Below are 26299 nucleotides of genomic sequence, written 5' to 3'. Positions count from 1 at the left end.
GAACTATCCTTTAATATACAGTACTTTGACTGGCGAAAAGTCACTTTTAAATTCATCATGAAAATACCAGTATTGATAGTCGTAATAATTTTGTATTTTTTTGTATTTCAGAAATGACAATGTCGTGAATTAAGTTAATTATAACAAAATGTAATAATGTATGTAGAAAATTATTAGTCCAAGTTACCAGTACATAAATATTAGACCAGTTTTAACAAACTTATTGTATACAACATGAAGATGTTATTTGCGGCTGTTTTTATTATTCTCATCACATCTCAGCCATGTCTCAACTCAGGTAAGAATATTCAATAGATTTATTGCTTCAGAAGGTCAATTTGACACAATAATCTATTTAAATTGAAAACATTCTAGTATAGCTTCGAAACCGATAAATATTCGCTGGATTAGAACCGCTTGTCAGCTATACTGAAAAAAATTATTATCCAGTTTTCTGCGAGTATATAAATGTACAATCATGTTAACAAAACCAGTTTTGTTAGCCCGTAACTGGTTTTAATCTTATAATTGTACATTTTTATATCCGCGGAAAGCTGTTCTGAATAACAAAATTCGACAATTTTTTAAATTAAAGTATTTTCACTTATAACTTATCCATTTGCAGGCTTGGAAATTCCGCAGGCAGCCGCACAAATCTCCAGGGCTGCTGTTGGTCCACCTGGAGGTATGTAACTATTTATGTTAGTCGGTAATTGTCGTTTATTCATAATTAAAGATATTTTCAACCACAAAAATGCTTAATTTTTTAGAGGGGGGGGGGGGGGATGGATTATGTATTTACACCGGGCATCATCTGCAAACCTTCCCAAAAAATCCTAAGACCTTCTCTGGACTCATATTTCCTGAACATTGCTGAAAGATCGGCGCTGCCGTTTACGAGATGATAGTGAACAGGCATACAGAGAGATGATGATACATCCTGTTACTTTAGTATATATATATTATATCTAGGATTACCTGGGGCACCAGCACATAGTAACAACTACAGATGTGAACCTATGACTATCCAACTATGCTCAAATATTCAGTACAACATGACAATTATGCCCAATCTATTAGGTAAGTTTGATTATTCATCTATGCTTTTCAGGAAAGCTTTATTGTAAAGTTAATCCGAGAAACAGATGGCAAGGATATTTTCTATAATTTGGGTCGGTCTGTCCGTAACGGATAGCTCTTATTTTTCATTTGGGCTTTGATAATAAGGCAATGAAATAGCAAATTTTTGTTTAGCCTTAGTAAAGTTATTTATCGTATTATAGATAAAAGGCCCTCCGCGGGTATCAAAATGAATAATATTGAGCTTAATTAAAGTTTTATTTGCTTGAGGAGCCGAAGGCCCAGGCCAACCAAATAACTCTGTTTTTTGTCTGTTACATTTGTTTAGCTTTACCTTTATGGATGTTATTATTCTATGTAGATATAAGGAATCTTTAAAACACAATGAGCAATAAAGGGGGGGGGGGGTTAATGCAACCATCTCGTAATCAATGTATAAATGGCACTTAAAATTCGAATTTTGATCTGAAATTTTGCATGAGTGATCCTTGGTAGGTCTATTTTCCCCAAATCGAACAAAAAGTTGAAAAAGTAACGGCTAACGGCTTAGCCGTTTAGCCGATTTTTGGCTAATTTTAGGGCAAATCTGTCATAAAATACGAAGAAATCAACTTTTGAAACATATTTTTGCTTTAAATCATGTGATATGATACAAAAAAAACATTTTTTAGATTCCTAGTACCAGTAACTACAGACTAGAACCGTTTAAAAACGTTTTGGAGCGGAAAAGAGCATTATGTGGAGAGAGGTTTCGTGATGGGTTTCCCTTGAAAATACCCAACAAATGGCCAAACGGCTCTTCCGCCAGCCGTTAGCCGTTACTTTTCCAACTTTTTGTTCGATTTAGGGAAAATAGACCGACCAAGGATTACTCATGCAAAATTTCAGATCAAAATTCGAATTCTAAGTGCCATTTATACATTGATTACGAGATGGTTGCATTATTGTTCAATCCCAATGATTATGAATAATATTCCCCCTTGGGTAAATTATTTTTTTTAAGCTAACGAATAATATAAAGTTACAAAACTTTTAGCACCTTCCCTCCTTGGTATATGTTGCCCCAATTTGTATTATACGTAGTTCTAAAATTGTCCGCTAGATGACTCAATAATTGTTTTAAGAAATCATGTTTTGGTCGATTACGAAACAGAATTTATCAAAAAAAATTCTTTTCTAGATGTAAGTTTTAAAGTTATCTAAGGCATAAATATTTAAGTTTCTTACATTTCAATTCTACTTTAAACATCAAAATATTCATTTACCTAAAGATATAAATTTATTAAATTCCCATATTTCTTTACACAGCTGTTGCTTTGTTTTATAGCGACATTATAATATTAATTAAATTTTTATACTGGTCCTTGTCTTTTAAAGGACCAATTCTGATATATTGAATACTCAGGGATCTATAGGGATAAGATAATGTCTGATAAATTGAAATAATGATTACCACTTCTGTAGATTACAAAAAGTGTCTGAAACGTAAAAGCACTAAATTTCGTGAACCAACCAATTTAAATTCAATAAAAGTCCCCAAAGTTGTTAAGAAAACATTATCATTAAACTTGTAGCACCTTTGTAACTTTCAGTCCAATTTCCTTTTTCTTCCTGGTATATATTGGCTTGATTTGTATTATATGTAGTTCTAAAAATGTCCGCTAGATGACTCAATAATTTTTCAACAAATCAGTTTTAATCCATAACAAAAACAGAATTTTAATAAAACTTTTCTTTTCTAGATGTAAATTTAAATTTGTTAAAGGCATAAATAAAATAAGTTATCTTACATTTTAATTCTACTTGAAACATCATAATATACATTTACCAAAATATAAATATATTTGATTCCCAGATTTCCTTACACAGCTGAATAACGTTTATATAACGAAATTGTAAGACTAATTCATCAATGTAAGTTTATGTACTGGTCCTTGTCTTTTAAAGGACCAATAAGTGGTTGAAATGCACCAAACTTCCCATGAACCAAACAATCAAAATTCAATAATAGTTCCCATAGTTGTTGAGAAAACGTTATCATTAAGCACCTTTGTAAATTTCAGTCCAATGTCCCTTTCCTCCCTGGTAGATGTTAACTTGATTTGTATTATATGTAGTTCTAAAAATGTCCGCTAGATGACTCAATAATTTTTCAAGAAATCAGTTTTGATCCATAACAAAAACAGAATTTTTACAAACTTTTCTTTTCTAGATATAAGTTTTAAAGTTGTTGAAGGCATAAATAAAAAAGTTATCTTACATTTAAATTCTACTTGAAACATCAACATATACATTTACCTAAATATTATTATATTTGATTCCCAAATATCTTTACACAGCTGATCATTCGTTGTTTACACAACGGAATTATAATTCTAAATAGATTAAATTTATGTACTGGTCCTTGTCTTTTAAAGGGCCAATTTGAAAAATGATTACCCAAAACATTGTTTAGAGATAGAGAATTTTATATACTAAGATGGACACTAATAAAGAGTTACAGCTTTACAAATAGGTACAATGTTGAACTGAGAAGAAACGGCGGCGAAATCGCCGCTCTCGCAGAAATTTTCCACCATTTTTTGCATTTTCTCGAAAAATTGGACAATTTTGAATCATCCGAGACAAACTTATTTTTTCATATAAAATATCCCCTCTAGCTTCACTTGACACTTCATTGTAATATTTCAATCATATCACTATTCAAAAAACTATATGATTATAATTAGGACACCTGCCATACTAACATAATATTTATATTTAGGCCATACCACACAACAAGAAGTTAACAAGGAGACCCACCGCTGGGGACCTCTGGTGCGGATGGACTGTTCCAAGTACCTGCACAGGTTCCTGTGCACAGTATACGCACCTGTGTGCACAATTATAGAGGAGCCTGTACCGCCATGCAGGGCTCTATGTCTGGCCGCACAGAATGGATGTAGGGAGCTTATGAATAAGTTCAATGTAGAGTGGCCGCAGTATTTAGGTAATGTTTAATCAAATGACAGAGTATTCTCTAAAGAGTACTGTTTCTTTCAAACATTTCAGCTATATAATGCATAATTTAAGTACATTTGAAAAGTTACTTATCTTTCTTTCAAACGTACCTTGCCCTTTGTTTTAGAAAGGGGGGAGGCGGATGTGCCACTTTTTGAAACCAAAACTAAAAGTCAAAGGAACTCGACTAAAAAAAGAGTTACAGGTCTGAGATTTTGCATAGCAGTTGCTTTATAGGGTTACAATATGGAACAGTGAAGAAACGGCGGTGCAACCGCCGATAAATTGCAAAAGAAATTCGGCGGGAAACGGCGGTTTTCGGCAGTTGCGCCGCCGTTTCTTCACAGTTCCATATTGTACCCTTATAAAACAACTGCCATGCAAAATCTCAGACCTGTAACTCTTTTTTTTTAGTTGAGTTCCTTTGTTGTCTTTTAGTTTTGGTTTCAAAAAGTGGCACATCCGCCTCCCCCCTTTAATTATTCAAGACATATACCTATTAAGACAAAACAGAATTTAATGACTATTTCAATTTTGTCATTAAACCATGAAAAATACTTTAATATTAAATCCTTCATTACCTGATGTTTAACTGTGATATCTGACATAAAAACATTTTTACGATCCGAGCTCCTAATGGGAACATAACGGCTTTATAATGTTTTAGATTGCAGTAGATTTCCACGTGACAGTCGAGAACGTCTATGCGTTGACGGTAATGCTGATGACCTACCCGACCCCAGCAGCCATCTTGACTGGCCGAACACCAAGCCTCAGGGTACCCTGTCCCCCCTGCCCACCTTTCCCGGGGCTGGCATGCAGTTTGAGTGTCCCGCCCACCTTCAAGTTGAACCTGCAAGGGAATACAAGATCTACATAGGTAATATATAGATTTTCCAATAAGTTTTATTGGTGTTTAGTTTTAACAAGTAATAGACTAAGATGGAGGAAATGAATAAAAAAAAGTCTCGATTAGTAGATACATCATTAATGGTTCTATTGGAGTTTAATGTATGCTTTAATAAAATTAATTTAGCACCCTGTAACAATAGATATCTATATACTAGCGGCTACGCCCCTAGAGGCCTTTATTGGCACTTTAAATGTTTTATTTATATTTCCAATATGTCTATTGAGAAAATAGCATAAAACCACTACCTGGGCTTAATGCAGGCGGACACACACAATGCAACGTCTAAGCTCCCATCCTCCTAGGATCTGTAAAACGAGATTCACATAAACTTAGCTGCCACAGAAGTAAATATTAAAAACCCCAGGGCTTCTCTGGAATTACAAATGTTCATATCAGTAAGCATAATAAATGCAATAAGGCAGTTATCATAAAGGCACATAATAATCAAATATTTATACAGGATAAAATTGGTTTGGTTGTTGATGTAGTTGATGATCTTGTCCATCTCCTCCTCGGTATTGCTCCTAGATCATAAACATACATTTGACATGTTATTTTACGCATCTATGTTGCGTTGAACTCTACGTAAAATAGAGAAAAGTAAAAATTTCGATTTTTTGTGATTTTTCTTGGGATGGTGGTGGTACCCTCCCCCAAAATACAGTATGACCCTCGAAAAAGTATTATTTGCATCTGCAGCCCTTATTTCTCAATGAATCATTAAAAAATGTATATGTCCTTGTTCTCTATAGATTTCCACATAAGTAGATATACAAATTTTAATTTTACCTCCATTAACACCGGAGATTTTTAGAGCTAAAGTTTTGAAAAAGTGACTGAGAAAAAGACTTTTTTTGTTCCTCATAATTCATCATCATCAGGCGCATCTCTCTTTTTGACTGTTGAGTCCAGAGAATACGGACACCTTGTTCCTCCATGAATTTCTTTTTTTGGCAAGTGCTTCAGCTTCTCCCCATGTTAATTCCAAATCAAAGAGGTCCTTTTCAGTGCTCCGCCTCCAGGTCATTTTTGGTTGTCCCCGTTTACGTTTACCAGTGGTGGGGTTCCATTTTAAGCACTTTTTTGGAAACCTATTTTGTTCCATTCTGAGCACATGTCCTAGCCACCTTAGTCTTTTATATTTCACTTCTGCTTCAATACTATTGCACTTCGTCTTAGCATGCAGCTCAATGTTTGATATTTTGTTTGGCCAGAATATTTTGCAAATTCTTCTTAGGCAGCTATTGTGAAATGCATTAAGTTGATTTGTTTCAGTTTTCACAGTTCTCCAGCATTCAGCTCCATAAAGAAGAACTGATTTCACATTACTGTTGTAAAGTCTGATTTTTGTTTTCAGAGCAAGTTTCTTTGAATTCCAAACGTTGTGTAGACTGTTGAAAGCAACCCTAGCCTTATCAATCCTGGTCTTATTATCAGCTTTTGAGCCATTTTCGTTGCTGATAACACTCCCCAGATAGGTGAATTTGTTGCTTTGTGTCAATTGTTCACCATTTATTGTTATATTTTGATCAGGGTTTGTAGGTATATTCATAATTTCGGTCTTCTTGACATTGACAAAGAGCCCGACTTGTCCTGCATATTTGACTAGTCTATCTGTTTTAGCTTGTAGATGTTTGATTGTTTCTGAAATCAGTGCCAGGTCATCAGCAAAGTCCAGATCCTCTAGGTGTCCTAGTATGCCCAGCTGGAGACCACGTTTTTTGTCCTCTGTGGTTTTCTTCATCACCCAGTCAATGACCAATATAAATAGAATAGGTGATAAAATGCATCCCTGTCTAACTCCAGTGCTTATTCTAAAGAAATCAGATGTCTTATTGTTTCCAACTGAAACACAGGCTTGGAAGTTGTCATAGAATTTAGTTATCATAATTATCATCTTTTCAGGTATACCATAACTTCTTAGTATTTTCCAAAGTGTTTGTCTGTGTATGGAGTCAAAGGCCTTAGAGAAATCAACAAAATTTACATGGAGTGGCTTGTTAAATTCAACACATTGTTCAATAACCGTCCTAAGGGTGAAAATTTGGTCAACACAGCCCTTTCCAGCACGGAATCCAGCTTGTTCTTCTCTTAGTTTATTGTCAATTTTCTCATCAATTCTGTTTAAAATAACTTTACATAGGACCTTGCTTGGGATAGAAAGCAGCATAATTCCTCTCCAATTATCACAATTGTTCAAATCTCCCTTCTTAGGTAGTTTTATGATTATACCTTTAGACCAGTCCGTTGGTATCTTTTCTTGCCTCCAAATTTTACCAAAGAGATCAGTTAGAGTCCTAGCAGAAAGATCTATGTCTGCCTTAAGCATTTCGGCAGTTATCAAGTCAGGTCCTGGTGCTTTGTCATTCTTTAGACTATGTATAGCAGCTTTAACTTCTTGAATAGTTGGTGGTCGTGTGTCTATGTCTATTTCATGTCCTGGTTCTGGTTCAGCAGTAATTTCTGGTTCAGGTCTATTCAACACTTCTTCAAAATGTGATTTCCACCTTTCAGCAACTTCTTTTTCTGTAGTGAGTAATTTACCATCTTTAGCCCTGATAGTTTCACCACTCTTTTTGCTATATTTGCCACTTAATTGCTTGGTTATGTTGTATACTGTTTTCATGTTACCAAAGTCAGCTGCTCTTTGGGCCTTTTCAGCCAGATTGTCAATGTAATCTCTCTTGTCTTTCCTTGTGCACTTTTTGACTTCTTTGTCTTTAGCAGTATATTCAGCTTTTAAATTGCTCATGTCAGCCAAATGTTGAGCATTATGGATTTTGTTTTTGAGCTTCTTTCTCTCTTCTATTTTGATCCATGTTTCTTCAGAGATCCAGTCCTTTTTCTCTGGTTTCTTGTGTCCTAGGATTTCCTTAGCAGTAGATTGAAAGTTTTCTTTAATTGAAGTCCATGTGATCTCAGTCTCGTCATTTAGGTCCTCTAAGACTTGAAATCTATTTCTGAGTTTTAAGACAAATTCATTCTTTATCACAGGGTCCTTTAATCTTGAAGAATCATATTGTCTACCAATCTCACTCTTTTTATCATGGCCAGTACGCTTCAGCTTTAATTTAATCTTACTGACAACTAGTTCATGGTCACTAAATATGTCGGCTCCTCTGTAACTCCTACAGTCTTGCATTGACTTGACCCATTTTCTATTGATCATAATGTGGTCAATCATGTTTCTTGTTTGTCCATCAGGCGTTGTCCAGGTATATTTGTGAATGTTTTTGTGTTGGAATAGTGTACCTCCTACAACCATATCATTATTTAAACAGAATTCAATTAAAAGTTCTCCATTTTCATTTCTTGTACCTATACCAAAGTGTCCCATTGCGTTCTCCACTCCAGTCCTGTCAGTTCCTACTTTAGCATTCATATCTCCAAGAACTAGGCACATGTCATGTTTGGGTACTGAGTTTCTGATTGATTGCAGTTGATCATAAAACTCTTGTTTTACTTCTCCATCTTTGTCATTTGTTGGGGCGTAGCATTGGATAATAGTCAACTTGCAATGCCTTGATTGGAATCTAGCCTTAATTATTCTGTCTGATATAGGTTTCCAGTCTATTAGTGAATTGACATGTCGTTTTTGAATAATTATAGCAACACCATACATATGTTGGCTTTCATGACCAGAATAAAGTATTAGGTGGCCATCTTTGGTTGTAGTTTGTCCTTGTCCTGTCCATCTACATTCCGCAATTCCAAGTATTCCAATATTGTAACTTGTCATTTCTTTAACTACTTGGGCTGTTTTAGTTGACTCATACATTGTTCTAACATTCCAGGTTCCTATCTTACAGCTTTGCTTAGAACTTATTGGTCCTGTCATCAAGTTGATAGCTTCCTTTCGGATTTGACCATCATCTTTCATATTCTCAGTAAACTGAGCATCAGTTCCAACAGTTCTTGTTTCATGTACACCTCTGGCTGTGTGAAAGCCATAAGTGTTTGAGGTTCTGTGGGTGTTTTCGCTAACTGTTGGGATTTTTACAGGTAGGATAGTTAGTCCTACGCAAACCTTCCATATCCCTGGAAGGAAGGGTGACTGGTAAGGGGAGGGACGTCAATATCCCCCAGTACTTCAAGAAGTACCTCCTGCCCTAGTTCCTCATAATTATTGGATGTTATTTTTTTTGTTTCTCTTATTTTTTGGATCGTTATATTATGTTTTTCTGGCAACTGAATAATGATACACAAAGAAAAACAAGTTAACTAATTATTTCTTTTTTATTACACCAAAAAATATAAATTTTTTATGGCAAAAAAATACTACTATATGAATTGATTTTGCAAATTTTAGGTTATTTATTTACCCTTATTTATGAAAAGGATTAATTATGACAGTTGCCCCGCCCCCTTTTCTGACATCTCAATCATTTAATAGGGGGTTGATTAAGCTTTTTATACTAAAAAATCATTATGTTGAAATTTTATTTTCTTTATAACTTTTTTGTTATTAAAGTTAGGATTATGAAACAAAAACAATTTTCCTGCTATATTCATAAAGATTTGTTTGTTTTTTAAATCTAAAACAATTTTGCCTACTAAGTAAGTTTTTCAAAATATCATTAAACTAAAAAGACTCAAAAAATATGTGTAAAAAAATGCTTTTTTCTCAAAACCTAAATTTTTTATTTCATTTTTGTATAAAGTTTCTGCTAGTAACAAAAATAAAAGGATTTCTACCTTAATTTTGCTAAAAAAGTCGTTTCATGTTAAAAGTTACTTTTTCCTCAGTCAATTTTTCAAAACTTTAGCTCTAAAAATCTCCGGTGTTAATGGAGGTAAAAAAAATATTTTTATATCTACTTATGTGGAAATCTATAGAGAACAAGGACATATACATTTTTTGATGATTCATTGATAAATAAGGGCTGCAGATGCTAAAAAATACTTCTTCGAGGGTCATACTGTAGTTACAAACCTTCCTGGGACCTATCAGAAGCTACCCTGTTAAGGAGAAAACCCGATCGGTTCAGCGGTTAGCGAGATTCTTCGGAACAAACAGACAAACACACATCCTGTTACTTTATTAAAAGTATATTCTAGGAAACAAACATTAGAAAATTGTGGACACCCTTTGACAAAATCTACTTATTCTAGGAAACGAGACTGTAGAAAATTGTGGGACACCCTGTAACAAAATATATTAATTCTAGGAAACGAGACTGTAGAAAATTGTGGGACACCCTGTAACAAAATATATTAATTCTAGGAAACGAGACTGTAGAAAATTGTGGGGCACCCTTTAACAAAATATATTTATTCTAGGAAACGAGACCGTAGAAAATTGTGGGGCACCCTGTAACAAAATGTTTTTTACTGAAGAGCAAATGGAATTCAGCAGGTTAGATTTTACAATTTCTTAGGCACATGGAATTAGCAAATGTAAAAAAAAACTATTTTGTTTTCATTTTTCTAGTAGAATATCATTGGTTACATTTAATTTATATTTTTTAGCTTTTGCACGAATTATTTACAAGCTTGTAAAAGCACATGAATGTTTCAGGAAGGGAGGAGAGTGTTAAATAGGCACAAAACGGCTAATTTGGGAATCAGCCTAGTGAACGACGCCATACTTTTCAGCCATTCTTAATAAGCATTGTTATCAATGATCATACTGAAATATAAACACACATTTTATAAGACCAAAACTAAAACCTCATCTGGAAAGGATAATATGCATATATGAATACATGATCTTATTTTATTAAAATTGTGGTCATATGATCATAATCAATAAAACAAACATAATATGATAAACATAATAATCTTGGCAATAGATAAAACAGTTGTAGCTGGTTGTGCAGGTAGTTGCTGGACCCGGCCTCGATCCTGCAACACGGATACATTGAGATATTGATATTTTGTTAGAGGAAGGGATACATCATCTGAACTAAAATATTATTATTTATTTAGATATTGGTTGGGTACCTGGTCCACAGTTTGCCTCATCTCCTGTTTGTTTACTGTATTATCATTATTATTTAGATATTGGTTGGGTACCTGGTCCACAGTTTGTCTCATCTCCTGTTTGTTTACCTACTGTATTATCATTATTATTTAGATATTGGTTGGGTACCTGGTCCACAGTTTGTCTCATCTCCTGTTTGTTTACTGTATTATCATTATTATTTAGATATTGGTTGGGTACCTGGTCCACAGTTTGTCTCATCTCCTGTTTGTTTACTGTATTATCATTATTATTTAGTTATTGGCCGGGTACCTGGTCCACAGTTTGTCTCATCTCCTGTTTGTTTACTGTATTATCATTATTATTTAGATATTGGCTGGGTACCTGGTCCACAGTTTGCCTCATCTCCTGTTTGTTTACTGTATTATCATTATTATTTAGATATTGGTTGGGTACCTGGTCCACAGTTTGTCTCATCTCCTGTTTGTTTACTGTATTATCATTATTATTTAGATATTGGTTGGGTACCTGGTCCACAGTTTGTCTCATCTCCTGTTTGTTTACTGTTTTATCATTCATCATCGACACATCAAGGTACACATCTTTAGATGAATTTAAATTTAACCCGCGACCTTGGCTAAACACATAGCGCATCTGCTCGTCGTCGGGAAGGTGATAAAAGGTTCGAATTTCGGTCCCACACTGCATCATAACTAAAGACGTTAAAAATGGTTCATACTGCTGCTATGTCAGATGCGCGACGTAAATAGTTAGTGCGAATGGACGCTTTACATCGTTATCATAAGCGGAGTATGTTTCAAGGTGAGTGAAAAGGTCTAGTACCCAAAGCGACACCGAGCCCCCTAGAGTCATCATCAATTAAAATTAATGAACTTACGGAAAAAGTGGGTGAAAGAGAATATTACTTTTTTTACTTCAAACCGTATCGTTATGGCCTGCGAGATAAACCCTAGTTTTAGGGCAGTTGCTCATTGGTCATTGGTTTCTTCAGAAAATAATTCAGACGCCTATTTTATATAGAGGCTGAGTTAATCTAATCCCATAGCCAATTTTTCAAACGGACTGACAAATCGACGAATAGAAAAATTAGGTAAGTAAAAAGTTGTTGGAATTTTATTGCAGACATCAAATCCTATTTAAATTAACTTTAGTAAGCTGATAATTCTGTTTTCTTTTAGATTTGCATATCCAGAACGACCAATCATCTACCTCTCCGCCTGCTTTGCCATGGTCGCCGTCGGCTTTGTCATCGGCTTCAGCATGGGCGACGAAATTGCCTGCGACGCCCAGCAAGACTCGCCCAAACCTAACCTTGTCAAAGAGCGGACAATCCGCCAGGGTTTTCTTGACGATTGGCGGTGTACAATTCTATTTATGATCATTTACTTTTTCTTGATGGCCGGAAGTATTTGGTGGGTCATGTTGACAGTCTGCTGGTTCCTGTCGGCCTCCTTGAAGTGGGGCCAGGAGGCCATTGATTCGCAGTCACAGTGGTTTCACTGTGTGGCCTGGGGAGTGCCAGCCATTATTACTATTGTAGTCCAGGTTATCAGAAAGGTAAGAGAGAAAGTTAAAATAAAAAAAATCATTAACTTTATAGTTACCTAATTTTTAATTTTAAAAAATCTTTCGCCTGTCTAAAATATCAGTTACTCTTTAAAGTATCATATTATTTGCATTTGAAGCTTTTATTAAGTTGAGATATTTATGTATGTTATCTTTTTTTTATTACAGGTTGAGGGAGATATCCTTTCTGGAACCTGTTTTGTCGGTTTGTGGGACGTTTGGAGTATGAGGTGGCTGGTTCTAGCCCCACTATTTGTATATGTTACTATTGGTACAATATTCCTACTACTAGGTAATTATTATTATTATGAGGTAATTAAGGTAGAATTTAATATTCAATTGACCTATTCCTGATTTATATCTATATACCTAATGGTTTTTACAAGAGTTTTCTTAATATTTTGTTAATATTTGGTCTAACTAGATAAAATATTATTAATTAGGTTTTTATTTCAATATCTAATTTTGAGTAATTTTCCTACCCACACACACTAATTTTTTCAAAATTTTTGGATGTAATTTTTCTCTTCATAAATCTTATATTATCATGATTATGGTTATTTATCGCATCGTATTATAGACAGCTTTTCTGCCCCTCGGGGCTAAATAAACTAAAATAAATCTTATAATTTCTATTTATTATTCGTAATAAATTGTCTATAATATGATACGATACATATTTTTCTGAGAACCGGTTCTAATCAAGATGATAATAATCTGTTTCGAAGTCATACTGCCATAGACAGCTTTCCGCTGATATAAAAATGTATAATTGTAATTGTATGTTTAAAACCTGTTTTTTTTTAGCCCCAATATAATTTTACATTTTTATATTCGTAGAAAACTGGATATATCACGATCCTATTCCTGATTTTTCAGTAGGCCTAGGACAGTTTTTAATGCAGCTGATATTAATCGTATTTCGAAGCCATACTGAAAAATGCTTTATTTGTCTACTGGGGGTTTAAAATATCCATTGATAAAAGGTCCAAGAAAATAATAACTGCTGTAAATTTTTCCATAACTAGTTGATAATTTTTTTTATTTGCAGGCCTGTTCTCGTTGGTTAAAATTCGTACAGTGATGAAGCAAGATGGCGGGAAGACGGACAAACTTGAGAAATTAATTGCAAGAATAGGAGTATTCTCCATACTATACACTATTCCTAAATGTGTTATCATAGGTAAGATATGGACTCATGGAGGTTTTTTTTTGCCAATTTGTAAAAAAATGTTTAGAATGTTATGGTCTTAAGTCTTTAATTGGAAATTTTGTTAATTTGGGTGAAATAACAATTTAGCGTCCATTGCCTTAAACTAAGATTTGTTCTTTACTCAAAATATCCCTCATATAGTCGTATCTCATCCCAATTTATGATATTTTGTTATTGTTTTCAATGAAGCCAAATCTAATACATTTTAATCTAATACCTAATGAATGCCTTATTCAGGAGTTATTTGAGTATTTTAAATTCAATTTTCTATAAAGTTCAACTAATACCTATTGAATCATTTTCAGCATGTTTGTTTTACGAGCAACACTACCTGTCCGCCTGGATGGTCCAGTGGCAGGACAGCATCTGCAGAGATCCTCTTTACATCAAGTATTGGCAGGTATAAATATTTAATTGATTGATTAGATTAGTGGTAGTTCGTCGGTAACAAGTATTGATAGGTAGGAATATTTTATTTATTGGCTGATTGGTCTAGTGGTAGGACAGTAACAAGTATTGGCAGGTAGAAATATTTGATTGATTGATTGGTCTAGTTGTAGTAACAAGTATTGACAGGAAGGAATATTTGATTGATTGATTGGTCTAGTGGTAGGTCAGTAACAAGTATTGACAAGTAGTAATATTTGATTGATTGATTTATACAGTAGTAGGTCAGAAGTAAGTATTGGCAGGTAGGAATATTTGATTGATTGATTGATTGGCCTAGTGTTAGGTAAGTAACAAGTATTGACAGGTGGGAATATTTGATTGATTGATTGGTCAGTAACAGGTATTGGCAATGAGGAATATTTGATTGATTGATTGGTCCATATTCATTAAAAATTATTGTAAACAATCAACATGAATGATTTATTTCAGATTCCATGTCCACCCCGGTCTCAGTACTCGGGTTCAACTCCTCGCCCAGACTTCACCGTGTACATGATCAAATATCTCATGATTATGATGATTGGAATATTTTCTGGTTTCTGGGTCTGGACGGAGAAAACTTTGCAGACCTGGCTAAATTTTTTTAGGTAATATTTTTTTCTTAAACACTTGTATATTACCGGGTTTTAGAAATTTAAGAGATCTAACGGGATAAGACAATGGCCGATAAATTGATGTGCATCCACAATGATGTTACACTAAATTACTCCTTCTGTAGAATTTTTGGTTAAAACGTTTGGACACTCAACTTAATGAACCAACTAATGAAAATTCAGAAAAAGTCACCAAAGTTCATAAGCAAACCAATAAGTAAAGTTATAATAAAACTTTCGAGACTATTGTAATACACAGCCAAATGCCACCTCCATCCCTGAGAAATTTTGGCTTTTACATGCATATTAATCGAAGAATTTTTCATCTGTGATCCAAGAATTATACCTAAAAAATTAGATAAACCGAAAGTCAGATTTCTTCTAAAGAAAACTTATCCGGCTAAAATCTTATTAAAAATGAGTACAACAGTACCTAGGTGTTTTAATGGTTATAAACTATTAAGTGTTAACTGTTTCACAGTAAGTTATGCCTTAAAATGAGCTAAAGCATTCTCATTTTCCTTACACGCCCTTAACATAACAGCCTCATAATCTGATCTCATAGAAATATTGAATTTTAACAGTATGAACTCATTTTCTCTGCCATGATAGATGAGCAAATCTTATAATTCATTTTAATTTTAAATCAGTAGGTAGATCGAATTCTCAATTTTCGCGCTAATGGTACAAACCTTTTACTATAGCCGTTGTTAAGTTTCTAAGTAGAAAGAACTTCTTCATATTACTAAATATTAACCTGTTTTAAAGACTAAAAAAAGATAAAAATCTTTTACTTTTGAAATTATAGTTTGTACACGTGATTTGCTAAAGATTATACAGAGATATTGGACCAGCGGAAAAAAATAAAGAAAAATAAATATAACTCAAAAATATTGAATGTTTATTGAATCGGGTATGATGCTGAAATTGGTGTGTCATCACTTCTGCATATTATCCTATTCGCTAATAAATTAGTATATTAGGGCAAATTTGCCATAAAGGGGGGGGGGGTGGTTTTTAATGCAACCATCTCGTAATCAGTGAGCAAATGGCACTTAGAATTCGAATTTCCATCTAAAATTTTGCATGAGTAATCCTTGGTAGGTCTATTTTCCCTAAATCGAACAAAAAGTTGGAAAAGTAATGGCTAACGGCTGGCGGCTCAGCAGTTTTGCCATTTTTTGGATATCTATAGTAAAAATTATTCACGAAACCCATCTCCACCTTATTCTCGTTGCCACTCCAAAATGCTATCAAACGGTTCTAGACGGTAGCTGTTGGTACTAGAAGTTTCAAAAATGGTTATTGCTATTATTTAACATGAATTAAACCAAAAATATGTTTTATAGTTGATTCCTACGTAATTGATGATGAATTTACCCTGAAAATAGGCAAAAAACGGCTAAACGGCTGAGCCGCCAGCCGTTACTTTTCCAACTTTTTGTTCAATTTAGGGAAAATAGACCTACCAAGGATTACTCATGCAAAAGTTTAGATCAAAATTCGAATTCTAAGTGCCATTTTACGAGATGGTTGCATTATTTTTGCTTTAAATCATGTGAAATGATACAAAAAAAACATTTTTAGATTTCTAGTACCAGCAACTAGCGGCTAGAACAGTTTGAAAACGTTTTGGAGCAGCATAGAGTATTATGTGAAGAAAGGTTTTGTGATGATTTCCCTTGAAAATAGTTTTAAAAATGGCTTAACTGCTGAGCCGCCAGCCGTTAGCCGTTACTTTTCCAACTTTTGTTCAATTTAGGGAAAATAGACCATCCAATGATTACTCATGCAAAATTCCAGATCAAAATTTGAATTCTAAGTACCATTTGCTCACTGATTACGAGATGGTTGCATTAAAAACCCCCCCTTATATGAGGAAAACATGGATGAATAAGCATTTTATGCTGTTGTAATAATTTGTAATTCTGTTGGTCTGATGTTATTATTCCCAGGGAGGGAGGGAATATTGGGCAGTTTATTTAACTCGTCCCAAAAGTTTTACATTAATGTTTTCTTATTTGTTAGCTTGACAACTTTAAAAGAATTTTATTTGTTTGTTCTTAAAGTTGAGTGTCCAAATGGTTCAATTCAACCGCTAATTGTAATCTAGAGGTGTGATAATTTTGTGAATACTTATTGTGAAGGGACATCAATTTATCTGCAATTGTTTTCTCCCTTTAGATTATTGTGTTATATCTGTATTAGCGAAAATGATGGCACATAATGTTGAAATTCCAATAAGGGCAGTGATCTTAAGGGATAAGACATTGGACGATAAATCTATGTTAACCCCAAGTTACCCTCCTTATTGTAGATAAAGATTATGGCTAGAAACGTTTAATCAAACGAATAAATTTATTTAAAGTTCCCAAAAGTTTAAAGCCAACGAATAAGAGTAAGTGCTTCAAAAACTTTATGTATCAATATTTATGTATTTATGAAAAAGGGAAGTAAAAGAAAACTGGTGGAATAATGAGGCTTGAAATGGTAGGAGGGGCCAAATATTGAAATTTTTAGTCTGGTTGTGAGACATCAGGGATTTAGGGAAAGGGCATTTGACAGTTAAAAATATTACCATAAAGTTTGATTCGCCTATAGTATATAGTTTAATTTTGTGGGTAAATAGTGTTATAAAAATGGGTGTAGACTAGGTATACGATATTAAGACAAGGGAAAAATTATCATTAATTTGGCTTATTAACATGGAACTCATTTATTGTAGAGGCCGGGAGGGGGTGGATGGGGCGTTTCGTTATGATAGCCCGCTGCAAGTTTCACTTCATTAGAGAACATGAAAATCTGTTGTAAGATCCATGTAATAATATATCCATTGCATTGTTGTAAAGAGGGGGGGGGGAAGTTTTGACACATTTGCGTAAACAGTAAGTATAGGCTTTATCTTTGGACTGAGAGGATAGGTTATTAGAGATAAAATCATTCTTATATGATAAATTTTTTGATATGTAATTTTTTAACCTGTCCAGAAACCTGCTGGAGGCCTGCAGCTCCTGAACCTGGAGACCTATCCAAAAAATCTCAAAACATGGGTAAATTCATTCCATAAGAATGATTTTATACGAAATAGCCTATCCTCTCAGTCCAAATATAAAGCCCATACTCACTGTTTACGCAAATGTGTCAAAACTTCCCCCCTTTTGATTCAACATCGGCTTTTGTCCAATCCTTATATTTCCTGAATTCTTGGCTTTCGATCATTTTATTCAAACTCAGCCAATATTTGTGTATGTTTGTGTAATTTTGTTTCTCGTATTCATTCGAATCCGGTGGATAGGTACCGGTTCTCATCCATACGAAAAAACTATGTCTAGCATCGTATTATACCCTGCTTTCTACGAATATAAAAATGTACAATCATAAGATTTTAACAAGTTTTTTTTAGTCCGTGCCTTTGGCTCCTCAGGGCTAAACAACTGGTTTTAATCTTATAATTGTACATTCTATATCCGCGGAAAGCTGTTTATGATACGATGCGAGAAATAACTATTATATGTTTAATTTTATAAAATATGTGTTCCAAGTCTAATTCGAAATATAATTTTTAAAAGCTTTAATTTTATTGTGTTTGAAAAGTCCTATCGATTTTAAACTTTTGCAATGCTATGAAAATAAAAAGCACTATGCCTATAATAACATTATTTATCTATTATTTGCTTGTACGATTATACAAAATGAATATTTAAAGTAGTGATGGCAATCCGTCAAATTTTTGGACTGAATTAGGATTCTTACCAGAATCCTTCCAAAAAAAATGGCGGATTTTCCGCGGTTTCGGATTCTTATTTTTGGCGGATTCGGATTCCGGATTTTAGCAATATTTTAAAAGGCTTTTTAAAAAAATTAAAAATTTAAGTGCTACATATGTCCTAAAAATTTATGTTCTTGGTGTTCTCTATAATTCACTTCCGATAATCGAACCAGATTTTAAAAGATATTATATACCCATAAAGATGATAATCTTTGCCTTCAAAAAGGGGGGAATTAAAAGAAAAAGCCCAAGACGCTAATTTTAGCCTGCCAATTAAGAATCTGAATCCGCTATTAAAAAACGGATTCCGGATTCGGATTGCCAACCCTAATTTTAAGCGTAGAATTGTTGAACACCCATAGAAAACTCAGTTACCCTTTATAATTAAAACCTTACAACATTTACATAATGATATAAAAACATCGTTAACTTAAGAACATATTATGTTTATAAAAGTTTATGATTATCTATAAAATTAAGTTTAATGCATTTGATATTTTGTTAATATTTGCCAGGTCGATAGGTTAGAATGTGGCACACTTAATAGTTTTTATACAAGTAGTCCAATATCGTAGGACATGTTAGGTTTTGTAATTGGTATGGGGGCGGAATTACAGATACTGCTTTTAAAGTTTGACTACACTGTATAAAAATATGACTGTGTCTGGACCAAAACTCATGGGCCTTTTTTTTCTTTTTAGAAAAAAATTATTAAACCTAGGTATTGCGCTGACCTTTTTAAGGAACTATTACATTTTTGACAAAAACCTAATTTAAAAACATTTCATGGCTACAATTTTTTTAATGATTTATCATTTTATTGTAAGTATTTAAGCCAAAAAGCCTTCGAACTTAATAATATTTGATAATTTTTTTTGTTACAAAATTTTAGCAATACTTGTTACAATACTTTTGTATCTTCTTTGATAGTTTGTATACTATGCCATGCATTGGAAAAGAAAACGACAATTGGACTTTACAAATATGATAAAGAGATAACTAAAAAATACTTTAATTCTTTTAATAAAGTAACAGGATCTGTGTGTCTGTCTGTATAGAAGGATCGCGCTATCCGCTGAACTGATATGATTCTCCTTTACAGTGAAGCACAGGTCTTGGGTAGGTTTAAAGCTATTTTGGGGAAGAATACAACCAACATTCCTAGATAAATCGCACCTAAAAAAATGCCCCCCCTACAATTTTTTACTTATTATTTTTAAGACTAAAACTAAACAGAGGCCTCTAGGGGCTTATCCGCTAGTAATAATGTTTATGTATTATCCATGTGTTTCTTAATATCTTTTAAACGGCTAGACTACTTGGACTTAGACAGACTTGAGGGCTAAGAAAGAGTAAAATTCCTATTTGATTAATTCTGGCTTTCCATTTGTTCTAATTCAATGAATAAGGAAAACCTTAATTATTTTTCTTATATTCATTTGAATCCGGTGGACAGGAACCGGTTCTCATGCATCATTTTTTTAGCCCGTGCCTTCGGCACTTCGGGGCTAAAAAACTGGTTTTAATCTTATAATTGTACATTCTATGTCCGCGGAAAGCAGTTTATAATACGAAGAAATAATTAACTATTACCCTTTTTATTGCACATATTTGAGTAAAATTATGTTATGACAACCTTAGTTTGTGAGGATCCATTTTCTTTAATTCCTCTACAGTAGAGATTATCCCAGGAAAAACTTTCAGCCCATATCCATAATATTTCAGGGATACAGGGATAATATTCTTTCAGCCCATATCCATAATATTTCAGGGATACAGGGATATGACACTTTCAGCCCATTTATCCATAATATTTCAGGAATATAGGGATAGGACACTTTCAGCCAATATCCATAATATTTCAGGAATATAGGGATAGGACACTTTCAGCCAATATCCATAATATTTTAGGGATACAGGGATAAGATACTTTCAGCCAATATCCATAATATTTCAGGAATATAGGGATAGGACACTTTCAGCCAATATCCATAATATTTTAGGGATACAGGGATATGACACTTTCAGCCCATATCCATAATATTTCAGGGATACAGGGATAAGATACTTTCAGCCAATATCCATAATATTTCAGGGATACAGGGATAAGATACTTTCAGCCAATATCCATAATATTTCAGGGATACAGGGATAGGACACTTTCAGCCCATATCCATAATATTTCAGGGATACAGGGATAAGATACTTTCAGCCAATATCCATAATATTTCAGGGATACAGGGATAGGACACTTTCAGCCCATATCCATAATATTTCAGGGATACAGGGATAAGATACTTTCAGCCAATATCCATAATATTTCAGGGATACAGGGATAAGATACTTTCAGCCAATATCCATAATATTTCAGGGATACAGGGATAGGACACTTTCAGCCAATATCCATAATATTTCAGGGATACAGGGATAAGATACTTTCAGCCAATATCCATAATATTTCAGGGATACAGGGATAGGACACTTTCAGCCCATATCCATAATATTTCAGGGATACAGGGATAAGATACTTTCAGCCAATATCCATAATATTTCAGGGATACAGGGATAAGATACTTTCAGCCAATATCCATAATATTTCAGGGATACAGGGATAAGATACTTTCAGCCCATATCCATAATATTTCAGGGATACAGGGATAAGATACTTTCAGCCAATATCCATAATATTTCAGGGATACAGGGATAAGATACTTTCAGCCCATATCCATAATATTTCAGGGATACAGGGATATGACACTTTCAGCCCATTTATCCATAATATTTCAGGAATACAGGGGATAGGACACTTTCAGCCCATATCCATAATATTTCAGGAATACAGGGATAGGACACTTTCAGCCAATATCCATAATATTTCAGGGATACAGGGATAAGATACTTTCAGCCAATATCCATAATATTTCAGGGATACAGGGATAGGACACTTTCAGCCCATATCCATAATATTTCAGGGATACAGGGATAAGATACTTTCAGCCAATATCCATAATATTTCAGGGATACAGGGATAGGACACTTTCAGCCCATATCCATAATATTTCAGGGATACAGGGATAAGATACTTTCAGCCCATATCCATAATATTTCAGGGATACAGGGATAAGATACTTTCAGCCAATATCCATAATATTTCAGGGATACAGGGATAAGATACTTTCAGCCAATATCCATAATATTTCAGGGATACAGGGATAGGACACTTTCAGCCCATATCCATAATATTTCAGGGATACAGGGATAAGATACTTTCAGCCAATATCCATAATATTTCAGGGATACAGGGATAGGACACTTTCAGCCCATATCCATAATATTTCAGGGATACAGGGATAAGATACTTTCAGCCAATATCCATAATATTTCAGGGATACAGGGATAGGACACTTTCAGCCCATATCCATAATATTTCAGGGATACAGGGATAAGATACTTTCAGCCAATATCCATAATATTTCAGGGATACAGGGATAGGACACTTTCAGCCCATATCCATAATATTTCAGGGATACAGGGATAAGATACTTTCAGCCAATATCCATAATATTTCAGGGATACAGGGATAGGACACTTTCAGCCCATATCCATAATATTTCAGGGATACAGGGATAAGATACTTTCAGCCCATATCCATAATATTTCAGGGATACAGGGATAAGATACTTTCAGCCAATATCCATAATATTTCAGGGATACAGGGATAAGATACTTTCAGCCAATATCCATAATATTTCAGGGATACAGGGATAGGACACTTTCAGCCCATATCCATAATATTTCAGGGATTCAGGGATAGGACAACATACCTTTTCATAATGACATGCAAGGATAGCCAAGCAATTTTGAGGGGGGTAAGATGAGGGTTTAAAGGTTTGAGGGGGCTAATGTAATGTATTTTCTAAAATTTATAGGGGGGTTGCAAGTTAGATAATACTCCCCCTCCTCTTCTTGGACGTCTATGGATACATGGATAGAACAATTTACTAAAAATTAATTTTCCTCGTAATTTAGGGTATTTTACCTTACTGTCACTGGAATTATTAAATGCTTAAAAAAATTCTTTCAAATAGAAATAGGATTCTTTGAAAAACTATTTGATTTTAAAAAGGGAGAGGTCATTTTCTAGTAAATCCCGTAAAGGTGTGTGTTATAAGGCCTAAAAATAGTAGTAGAACGATAAGGTGCTCTAGATATATGTATTCCCTATTGAATAGAACAATAGGGAAATTTTTTTTTTTTTTTGATAACCGTACCTGGATTATCTAAAAAAAATACGAAATTTCTATCAAACGCTTTGTTTGGCTCAAACTGACAAAAATTAAAAAAAAATATAATTATAATAATAATGTTTTCTATAGGTACAAGGTAAAGGTTAAGAACAATCTATACCATTAAACAAAGGAAGAAGTCATTCTTTACAGGTTGATTTATTATAATTATATTTTTTTTTATTTGTGTCAGTTTGAGCCAAACAAAGCATTTGATAGAAATTTCAGATATTCCAGGTACGGTTATCAAAAAAAAAAAAAAAAAATTTCTTCCCTATTGTTCTATTCAATAGGAAATACAAATATCTAGAGCACCTTATCGTTCTACTACTATTTTTAGGCCTTATAACACACACCTTTACGGGATTTACTAGAAAATGACCTCTCCCTTTATCACTTACCACTGGGTGATTTTTTTTTAAGTCGACGTAGTTTTAGAAAAATAATATCTTTTGATTTTATAAGACATTCTGCAAATAAAGACACTTAATTTACGTTCATGAAATTAAGTTTAATTGAAGCACTTTTTGGACTGTAATAAAATATTTGATTAAATGGCTAATTTAGATATACTTTTTAATTGGATTGTTATATTGTTATTTATTATTTTGATAACATTTGCTTTCAAAAAGACATTACTTTCATAAAAGCATTTTTATTAAAGTAATCCTAAAGGGTTAGAAAGTGTATAAAAGCTTGAATGTAATTATTAGATTTTGAACAAAGTTTCTACGTGAAAACCCATTTCCTTAATATCTAGTTTGGAAAGGCTGAGAGGCAATATATAGAGGAAGATTAGCCACTTTCACTCTTTCTGTAGGGATAAGACAATGAATGATAAATTAATATGTATCCCAAGTGAGGATAAACAAAACTACCTCTTTTGTAGATCAAAATTATCGGCAAAAATCTTTGACACTGCCGGCTTCGAACCAATAAAATCCAATTAAAGTCCCCAAAGACCATGGCCGATATATTGATGTACAACCCCAATGATGATAAACAGAATTACCCCTTTTGTAGATAAAAATATTGATAGAAAACTTTTACACAACTACATAGTTAGGAACCATTAAAAATCCAATTAAAGTCCCCAAAGTTGTTGAGCCAACAAACAAGAAAACATACAACTTTGTGGACTATTGTAATAAACAGACTAATGACCTCTATCTCCCTGGCCAAACGGGAAGTAGACCTATTGTACCAAACTTAAAAATATAAGACAAATCTTTTCTTTAAAAGTAAGGAGATTCATTTTAATTTAATAATCCTGTGTTTTTTACACATTGTGCTGTTTATTACACCATTCCCCTAAGTTTATAATGACATTTTCTTATTCGTTTTAATCTACATAAGGGGTGATTTGGGATGTACATCAATTTATCGGCTATTGTCTTATCCCTTTTGATCCCTGAATTATTTTTGATCCAAGTGATTCAACATTTGATCAACTTTAAAGAAACATAAATTCTTATATTTAATTACTTTTACTTTTTTCAGAGGTTTGTGTGGAATACCTAGACGACAATCTTACGTTTGATTTTCAAATATCTTCATCTTCATTTTTACTGTATTTTAGTTACTTTTAGTTTTGTTTGTTTTAAATCAAATAGAAACAGTTTTTAAAACTAGTCTTTATTAAGATAGACATTTAAAAGTAATAAGTTATACTTTAATTTTTAAAATTTGAAAGAAGTTGTATCAACTTTTTTTTTATAGCTAGCCGGTCCTTTTAGTAAGTAGTAGATGTAAAATTTTTCATAGAATTCAGATATGCAATCGTTTTTTTTTGTAGACCTCTTATTTTTTAAGAAATTTAAGTTTTTAAAAAAAAATAATTAAGTCGGTTTTAAGGTACTAAAATGCAACAAAAAAAAGAAAGAAAATGGCCATTATGAACAAAAATAGTAAGATCTTTAATTTGACACCTTACTTTTTCAATTCTGTCAGGTAATTATTGAAAAAATCGATTTTTTTAAACCCACGAGAATAAAAACTTTGAACTCAATTTTATCATTTCACAAGTAAAAAAATATGGGTTCATATATACCTTTAGAATCAGAAAAATATTACGAATCCATTGTAAGCAAAATTGAAAAAAAAAGTTTACAATATAGTATATAAACTACAATAAAAGGAATTATATGAAAATATCATATTATATTGTACAGGCAACGTCTTAACTTTTGAATTGAGTATAAAAATGGGAAGGGGGTATAGGGGGGTAAAGAGGGGGTAAAAAAGGGAAGACGATAGTGTTGCCAGAACAAAAAATACAATTGGCCATTTTTTAATTTTTTTACTTTTTTTCAATTTTGCTTACAATGGATTCGTAATATTTTTCTGATTCTAAAGGTAGGATATATGAACCCATGTTTTTTATGTCTGTTTGAGAAAATATTTAGGTCTAAAGTTTTTATTAAACCGAGGTTAAAAAAATAAATTTTTTCAATAATTACTCAACAGAATTTTAAAAGTAAGGTGTCAAATTAAAGATCTTACTATTTTTGTTCTTACTGGCCATTTTCTTCTTTTATTTTGTTGCGTTTTAGTACCTTAAAATCGACTTAATTATTTTTTTTTTAAAACTTAAATTACTTAAAAAATAAGAGGTCTACAAAAAAACCGATTGCATATCTGAATTCTATGAAAAATTTTACATCTACTACTTACTAAAAGAACCGGCTAGCTATAAAAAAAAAAAGTTGGTATAGTCCCTTTCGTGGTAACGCACCGTCAGGGGCGATTCTTCGTATTTTTCACAGTAGCTTTTCTCCTATTCCTAGCCCATGCGGGGGGATCTAACCCTGCGATGCCAATTGAATTGCCTGACCCTGTGGGGCAATCACCGAACCCAATATAACCTAACCTGAAATAACTTATAAAAAGCCATTTAAAAATACGACGAATCGCCCCTTAAGGGGCGTTGCCACGAAAGGGATTATTACACTTTTATGTACAGCCATATTATGTATTTTTCTCATTTATATTTTTGTAACATATCCTTAATACTCGATGTAAAATTTAGTTCAATTATGTTGAGTCAAGATGATTGCTAGTTTAATGTAAATATTTTATATAATTGAATGGTAAATTATCTTATTTCACTTGTGGACTATCCCCCTCCCCTGGCGCGAGGCTTTAACTTTGCTAAGCTCTTTACATATTGCAAATCCTTTTTCCTTAAAGGGGTTATGGTGGGCTAACTGAAGAAATAAGATATTTTATCCCTGAAATTAACATAGAACAAACCAGTGGAATTTTTGTTACAAAAGATTTTTAGCACTAACATCACAAAAAACATTACAAAAGTAAAATCGCAGCAAGATTCTCAATATTTTTGATTTAAAGAAAAAGATTTTATCTCCAATAGAAGTTCGAAAGGTCCTAACAAATCTGCATAAACTTATTTAATTTTAAAGCAAAAGAATCATGAAAATTGTAGTACTTATTATTTGTCATGTTTATGTAAATACATTCCTATG

At 33.3% G+C, this 26299-nt stretch overlaps 2 protein-coding genes across 2 annotated transcripts in view; one reads left to right on the top strand and one right to left on the bottom strand.

Moving 5' to 3' along the window:
• The window catches only part of dpa (disc proliferation abnormal), a 142827-nt gene that overhangs the window by 70341 nt on the left and 46187 nt on the right, over positions 1-26299 (bottom strand). The gene's annotated exons all lie outside the window — the stretch shown is intronic.
• Positions 116-24508, top strand: LOC145322841 (frizzled-2-like). The gene is made up of 13 exons (XM_080165162.1): positions 116-298; positions 626-685; positions 973-1080; positions 3845-4069; positions 4748-4960; positions 10274-10349; positions 11430-11510; positions 12116-12494; positions 12672-12795; positions 13555-13686; positions 14022-14116; positions 14596-14753; positions 24315-24508. Exons 1-13 carry the CDS (start codon positions 235-237, stop codon positions 24352-24354), a joined length of 1755 nt encoding a protein of 584 aa, XP_080021288.1. The 5' UTR covers positions 116-234; the 3' UTR covers positions 24355-24508.

Source organism: Acartia tonsa, chromosome 6 (assembly GCF_053477335.1).
Source record: "Acartia tonsa isolate MP-2025a chromosome 6, ASM5347733v1, whole genome shotgun sequence".
Classification (NCBI taxonomy): domain Eukaryota; kingdom Metazoa; phylum Arthropoda; class Copepoda; order Calanoida; family Acartiidae; genus Acartia; species Acartia tonsa.
Note: the sequence above shows the minus strand (reverse complement) of the source record. Positions and strands in the feature narration are given on the sequence as shown.